The sequence below is a fragment of the Actinia tenebrosa genome, unplaced genomic scaffold, assembly GCF_029948245.1.
Source record: "Actinia tenebrosa isolate PJP-AT-01 unplaced genomic scaffold, QUT_ActTen_1.0 PGA_scaffold2__45_contigs__length_23673736, whole genome shotgun sequence".
Lineage (NCBI taxonomy): Eukaryota > Metazoa > Cnidaria > Anthozoa > Actiniaria > Actiniidae > Actinia > Actinia tenebrosa.
The window spans coordinates 13,686,726-13,694,843 of record NW_028292579.1 but is presented as its reverse complement, the minus strand read 5'-3'; the positions used below and the strand labels follow the sequence as shown (position 1 = coordinate 13,694,843).

At 41.7% G+C, this 8,118-nt stretch overlaps 1 protein-coding gene across 1 annotated transcript; it reads left to right on the top strand.

Annotated features, from left to right (window-relative positions):
* The first annotated feature begins 4,216 nt into the window (after positions 1-4,216).
* On the top strand, positions 4,217-8,118 carry LOC148909291 (uncharacterized). The gene is made up of 5 exons (XM_089034624.1): positions 4,217-4,316; positions 4,497-4,573; positions 4,756-5,811; positions 5,951-6,944; positions 7,119-8,118. The coding sequence occupies exons 3-5, from the start codon at positions 5,248-5,250 to the stop codon at positions 8,021-8,023; spliced, it is 2,463 nt and encodes an 820-aa protein (XP_088890750.1). The 5' UTR covers positions 4,217-4,316; positions 4,497-4,573; positions 4,756-5,247; the 3' UTR covers positions 8,024-8,118.

Below are 8,118 nucleotides of genomic sequence, written 5' to 3'. Positions count from 1 at the left end.
TCTGGCGTTGCTACTTCGCTTACTGGGCCGGGAATAATCGTTGGAGTTCCTTTGGCCGGCGTTGGGGCAGCTTGTGGTATCATTTCGGCTGTTGCTACGGGTATTATGAAACAGTTGTCAAGCAAGATATCCAAGCATGACACGACAATAGCTCTGTCAAGGGCTAAAGTAAATACTATTACCGATCTTGTCTCAAAGGCTTTGCGTGACAGAAAGATAGACGACGTAGAATTCTCGCTTATTCTGGCCGAAGAAGACAAATACGAGAAATTAAAGTCGGACATAAGGAATAAAAAAACAGTCGTAAAAGATCTTTCCGAGGAATCTCGCAAAAAGATTTACCAAGAAGCGAAAGAAGAGCTTCAAAGAAAGCTTGCTCAGTAAATATCGTGACAGGATTCTATTTACATATTGAACGTCAGTCTGGAAATTACGCGTAATCTTATGCCATAAGATTTATGCTAATTACTCATCTTATGGCATAAGATTTATGCTATTCGCTCATCTTATGGCATAAGATTTATGCTATTCGCTCATCTTATGCCATAAGATTCACTATCTTCTCGGAATCCATTCTAACAGGGGGTGGTTGGGGTCAATTTCGTAAAATATTTCGTAGATTACGTCAGGGTAATAAGGAATATCCTTATCCAGCCGACAAAACATCCACTCGGCTTTTGTCATATCAGAAACCTCGGGAATAGAGTTACCGGTAATTTCAGACAAAAGATAGGGAATAGCTTTGTAATATTTCCCTAGTTTTAATTTTTTCAGCGTTTTCCGTAGACTTTGCGGGGTTGGCTCTTCTAAATGGTCTATGATTTTCTTCTTTACTTCGTCGCTTAAATATATCGGATGTAAACCTTGGATATGACTCATCCAGTCTCGGAAGTATTTTATTCTTTTGTATGGGGTCTTCGTACGACCTCCATTGGCGTAATACTGCTCTCTGGTAGCATTTGGTACGGCATTACGAATATTCTTACCACATTCGTAACACTGCGCTGACGTGTCGTCTTCTATTTGCATTTTTTTACCACAACAAATATACTTATTTGGCTTAGGTATGTTAACTTTGGATCTTAGGCAAATTATACAGAAGTCATTGGTGAACTTTTTACATTCATGCATCGTATATATATCGTACATTTTTATAAACACTTATCTTTGATTCCCAACACAGCAGCAGTAAGGACTTATCGCGCGGCTTATTCCCGCTGCCGGCGCCTTCCTTAAACCGCCTGTAAAACCCGTAAATCTTTGACATCGACCGCGAGTCCCCCTTACTGCTGCTGAAGTGGAAATCTGTTGTTCACCATTGCGTGAACAAGCATTCCTGGAAGGATGCAGAGGTATTCAAAAAGTGTGCCCATCCTCCCCTAACCCGCAGACAAGTGCGCACCACACACTGGATCAAGCCGGGGTCACCAGCTCATGTGGCCCTAGAAGAGGTTGTCCTTCAACCAAAGTTACTTAATGACTTGGCAAGATTGACCGACTTTTGTCACACAGGAGGGCTTGAAGTTTATCATTCGATGATGCTGAAGTATTGCTCAAAAGGAGAGCACTTCTCTTACAAGGGAATGGTTGCTCGTACTCATCTTGCTCCCATTGACAACAATTTCAATACAGCTAGAATTCAAGCAATTGTTCAAAAAGGCCCAAGGAGTGGAGAAGCTCGTTATCGCAAGTGCTCCCCTAAGATGCACAAGCGCTGGGTTGTTAAGCCAGTCTTACAAAGAAAAAGCTATGCTTTCCTCCCTGAGCTACAACTGAAAGTACTTGAAATTTGTGAGGGTGGCATGGAGGCTGCAGGGGTTGACCCAATTGAAGAGGTTGAATTACCAAGAAACATTGCTACTGTTCCTGCCCCAGACAAACAGGAATTGATTGAACGACACCGGTCAAGATTTTCTAGGTAATTAATTTAAATGGAATGTAGTAGAGACTAAAAACACTAAAATGTGTAGTGTTAAGTGATGCTAATTCTAACCATTTCCTATTTTTAATTAACACTATTTAGTAGAAAATAATGCACAGCATCATTGGCACTCTTTTAGTGATTGTACTCTAGTGAATAGCTGTTTTGAAAGAACTGTCAAGTAAGCCTGTCGTCCCAATCCCCCTCATCTTTGAACAGTTGTGTTCATTACTGGTAATAATTACAATGCTTCTACAAATGGGAAGGTACATGACAGACCCAAGTAAAACTGCTATAAACAAAATATGTAATTAATGTGAAGGGGACCTGATTAAAGTGGTAGATAAGTTTGCAGTTTTTAGATGTTCAGATGAAAATTTTATTAAAATATCATTACCACTTAGGAAACGATTGACTTTTAAATGAAATCTTAAAAGAGGTCTTTTCTTTAACTATCTACGCTCCATTATATATGGGGTCTCTCCCAGTATGAATGTAGTATAGAAAAAATTCCAGCTGAATAGTGACTTTCGCTTTCACTCATGGGAATCAAGATGTTCATTCATTTGCTCTCAGTGAATTAAGAGCGACTGTCTGTAAGGGTCGAGAACGTGATTTCAGCGACCACTTGGTCAAATTCTTCATACTTTGCCTGAAGATACCCTTGGATGGACCATTTACAAAAATCATATTAAAAGGTTCCAGCGGATTTTTATTTTTGAGAAAATCCCAAAAGAGTGAAATGGTCGCCAAGCGCCGGTTTTCGGCTTCGATAATCGTCCCAAGGATACCCCAAGAACAAATGGTCGCTGTGGCTACAAAATTCGCCCAATCGAGCTGAAACTTTTCACAAACCTAGGATAACATTTCAGCCTTTAAACGAGCTATAAAACTTTGCTGTATCTGGAAGGAATTATTTATTATATGTCGAAATACTAACGGTACTGAAAAATTACCGAAAGAAAGGAGCTATGTTTATCGAGCAAAAGCATCTACTGGTACCTAATTTTCTTGGGAATAAAATTGATTTCCTTAAAGATAAGATATTAAAGTTAAACTGTACCAAATTTGAAGCTCAAAATCGAAGTATTTCTCAAGTTATTGCTTTTCAAAAACATTGTTTATTTCTTACTGGTTTAAGGGTCAAATGTCAACAAACTACAACTTCAAAGATTCCAGTTAATGCCGGAGTCGAATTGAATGCTTTATTACATGCATGGAAATTGCACTATCAAAAGACCGAGTTTTCATAGCTATCCATTTTACATTCTGTTACTTTTTGAATGCTAGCGCTGTTTTTAGATATTTCTTTCAGTTTAGGTAGTTTTTTGCCGAAAGTTCCCGTCGCTGGCACTGAGTAAAATTAAACAAACACGTAAAAATTTACCTGAATTAATTGTCCTTCTGGCGTTACAAGATATCCACCTTCCATTGCATTACTTCTTGCCACTTCTGCCATTCTGAATCTTCAACATTACTATTGTTCTCAGTACCTTTTATTGATCTACTTTGAATATCTTGGAAAGAGCAAAACAATGGCCTTCTTAAAAGTCACAAACAGATGATGCCTATCTACAGTTTGTCGAGCCATCTAACGTAATTTTAAAATAAGTACACATATGAAGCCCTCGTAAATAATACAAGGTATCTTACAAAGGACACCATTAGTGAATGCTTAGTGAAAGCTATAGATTCGCAGTCCCAGAATTCGTTACGTAACGAATGTAGACATTTACGGCCTTATTAATGTGTAACACAATACCTGAATCGTGCTTGTGTGACAAAACAAACTAGGTATCAAATATATGTTTTCCAGTATTTCGTAACCTTTACTAGTAGTATTGTGGGCTGAATTTCGCAATCACATAGCATGAGTTTGTCTTAGACCAGATAATGGATTTTTGCGAGTATCGCACTCTTTTGGAGAAACTTTTTCCGAGGAATGATATTACTGTTTGCGGCCAGAGTACAGAATATCCTGGTCATCTGGATTTCATTCCGCTTGGGTCCTGTACAAGAGACGTACAGGGTCATCTGCGATCACTGCAACTTGCTGCTGACGAGGGGGTCGAGAGTGAGTTAAAACTTTTGCTAACTCGAGCAGGTAAGTAATTATTCCGAAAAGCTCATATTCTTAGGAAATATAATTTACGCTGCATATATCAAATGAATTTTTCAGGTGTTTTCTGTGTGGACGAGCAGCACAAAATACTAAGTATATGCCCGCGTCATAGAGCTGACTTTGGAATCCGGTGGCGGTTGAGAAGAACGAACTGCGCAGCCTCACAAAGTATTGCTACACACACAGCTAATGCGAAGGGGAGTCACCGCATCAACAGCAAGCAGTCTTGGTTGATCTTGAAGACCACAGGCATACTTATTTCCGTCGGATTACGTAAGTACTAATCCGCTTTAGTCATGAGGTTAGGGTTAGGGTTAGTTCCATGATGTGTGATGTAAATACTGTCAGGAAGGTTGGAGGGAGATATTTAGAACTATGCATGTTTCAATGCTCTTCTACTACAACTATGACTAGCTACACTGGTGCTCATTTTGTTCTAAATCTTTTGGACAGCAATATGCACCAAATGTCGAGAACATGTCAACAACAGAATAGTTGATGAAGACAAGACTTCTGCGGCGTCAATTGAGGTACGGAATTGTAATAAAATTCGTCAAATCTGTGTACCATACTAATGTGATTCCATAGGTCGCAGTTTCCGCTATTTGTGGAGGATTTTTGTCTACAAAAATTTTGACTGGGGGTGAAACGGGAAACCAAATAACTCCAATTAGTATATAAATTGATATTTTCCTAACGACTTCTTCTATAGCAGAGTGCAGAAGCAGTGCATTCCAGTGAGGACAGCGACAGCTCTAACAGCTTAAGCAAGACGTTTTCCAAGCTAAAAATATCAAGTCAGCAACATGATGATACTTTCCTCAGCCCTGAGAGTGGGAGTACTACCTCGAGTGATGATGCTGGTGCTCTTTCTCTAGATGAACCACGTGATAAACTGAATCGGTTTCTGGTTTCTCGGGGAGTTGCGCCCATCACACAACCATGGCTGGAGTTGGAGACTGTAAGTGCCACCACCAAGTGGCGTTATACTGCACGCGCGGTGGAGGTTGTCGCTGCGGTCCTTACAACCATCAGTCCAAATAATGCAGGAGCTCTGTGGCAGGAAATTGAATCTTCGACAGCAATATATAAAGCCCTTGGAATAGAAGAAATTTCTAATTCCTCGAGAGAATATCTCCAGGCCCTTGCAGAGGCATATAACAACGCAGAAAGTTGGGAGAGCAGAAGGCAGGTTCTTTCAATCATGACGGGAATTGCTAACTACAAGACAATAACATACTTCATTCCAACACTCTCCAGATACCGCTATACAATTGCTAACCTGCACCACTTGCAGTTCGGACGTGGAGCCCCAATCCAACATCACCCCACAATCCGAATGCGCGTAAACCGAGGACAACTCGATCACTTTTTATCATTTATCACAAGCCCTCACCTTATACAAGACTTACCATTTGGACAGAAACTGCTAACACTATCAACTGGTAGAAAGATCGAAGTGCCAAACGTTATACGAACTGTGGTACCCCAGCGAATAGTAAAGCAATACAAGGCGTACTGCGACGAAACAAGCTTCGAGCCATTCAGCGACCGCACCATGCTAAGAATCTTATCAGAATGTAAAGCATCTGTTCGTAAGTCCCTCCAGGGCCTGGATTACTTTGCCGCAGATGGTGCTCGAGCTTTTGATGATCTTATACAACTAGTACGCCAAGTAAGCGAGCACAGCCAGTTAGGCAAAGATTGGGAACGCCAGCATATCGACGCGCTGAAAACTGCTAAACTGTATCTAAAGAGCGATTTCAAGGTAGTAAAAACTTAACCACGTGTTCCTGTTATTTCAACCTTAAACTTCTTTAGAAGGATAACTGGTCTATTTTAGATGCATCCAAATTCTAAAATCTGTTGTCCAATATATTAATCATTATTATAAATTCCTTTATTAGGTCCACCTTAGTAATGCAGCAGAAGTTGCAGACCACTGTGTCGTGTACGCTCTGAGTGACAACAAAGAGTCCACACTGTGCGAGAAATGTGATCACAATCATGAGGAGATTTGTCACCAGTGTGAGAGTCTGAAGAACGTCTTGGAAGTTATTTCGAACGCGATATCTGAGGCATCTTACCCTAACGAAGACGAAAAGGATGAAGCAATCTACCTTGCTAATACCGCCATGCTTGCCATACAGTCTTGGAAATGTCACCTTCTACGCTCACTACGTCAAGACCAGGCTCGCCTAGATATCATCGACACTCTAGACAGAAACGCAGTTTTCATAGTCAATGACTGGGCTATGAAATTCCTGCCACAGCGATACCGGGAATCTCAGGCAGACTGGTTTGGCAAGCGTGGCATCTCCTGGCACATCTCCGTTGTTTATAGACGCGTGGAGGGGGTGCTTCAGTGGCAAACTTTTGTCCACGTCGTTCAGTCATGCAGCCAGGGGAGCTCACCGGTAATAGCGATCATCCAGCATGTCCTGTCTACACTCAAGAAGGAATATCCTGAAATCAATGATGCTTATTTACGTCAGGACAATGCTGCTTGCTATCACAGCGCTCCCACTATATTGTCATGCCAAAAGATAACAGCTAGCACTGGGGTAACCATCAAACGAGTGGATTTTAGTGACCCACAGGGTGGCAAAGGAGCTGCTGACCGGTTAGCTGCAACGTGTAAAGGTCACATCCGAGCCTTCATAAATGAGGGAAATGATGTCCTCAACTCGAACGACCTGAAGGATGCACTGCTCTCCCATGGTGGGATAAACGGAGTGCGGGTGGTGGCTCTAGAAGCAATTCCCGAGTTCCCAGAAGTTGAGCAGAGCATTCCTGGAGTGACCAAATTCAATAACTTTGAATTTAGCAAAGACTACATCAGGTGTTGGCGTGCGTACAAGATAGGTGTCGGGAAGAAAATCAAGGTGGAGTCATCAAGCGGTAAGTAAAGCAATGCATCGAAGGTAGAGGGGGCTCTTTAATTATCAGTTTTGGAAGGACGCTTTTTTAAACGATTAAATTAAAAATAAATTAAAAGACAGAATAGAATGAAGCATCTGATTCCCCGGGTAGCGCTTTTACACTAAATAATGTGTTTGTATTTTTACAATGAAGGATCTCATATAGCCTGGTTGGATTCGCCGTTTTCCCCAGGAGATTTCCGAGCACTTGGTGGTAAAACAAAGGCACCGCCAGAGACAAGCGTCTTGCAGGAAAGTGAAGAGGTGAACACACAAGGTGTGAGTCCTAATTCTGGAGTGTTCTGCTGTCCGCAAGAAGGGTGCATTCGAGTGTTTCAGAGGGTGTCTGCTCTCGAAAAGCATCTCTCTCTCGAGAAGTGTGTACGACATGTAGAGAAACACACACTTCTCGATCTCGCCAAGATAGGATACAGTTCCAATCTCGACGAAGGCGTGGGAGTGGTGCCTACTATAACCATCCCAAAACAACAAGGTGCATCGTCGAATGATATCCATAAGGGCTGGGCTCTAAGATCTACTAAAAAATCATATCGTTTCAACGACAAACAAATATCATATATGAAAGCAAAGTTTCGCATCGGTCAAACAACAGGTCGAAAGCTGAACGCCGACTTAGTTGCGCGAGAGATGCGACGAGCTCGTGACGCAGACGGGAATCGTATGTTCAAGCTGTCAGAATTTTTGACGTTGCATCAAATTGCATCATATTTTTCTCGCCTGAGTGCTGCGTCTCGACAACAAGATCCCGATGAGGCTGACCTTCAAGCAGTCCAGGAGGAGATAAACTTTAGTAGTGTAAGGAAACATATTGAAGAAATTGACCAGCCACAACATCCACTTGTCTACGACCAGTACGACTTGTGCACGATGGATACGGAAGACAAGTTAAAAGACCTCAAGGTGCCTATGCTCCAACACATCTGCGAGCAGCTTGATCTTGACGTACCTCAGCGTCCTGTGCGTCGCAAAGCGCCCTACCTTACACTTTTGAAGGACTTCGTTAGCAAGTGCCCTTGTAAAAAGGACACGAACTGCTAGAGGATTTATTGTTCTTAAGTTTAGTTCTTAACAAGAACTATTCTCGTGATAATCAATGCTACTACAAACGTGTACCGATATGATAGGTAGCTGAT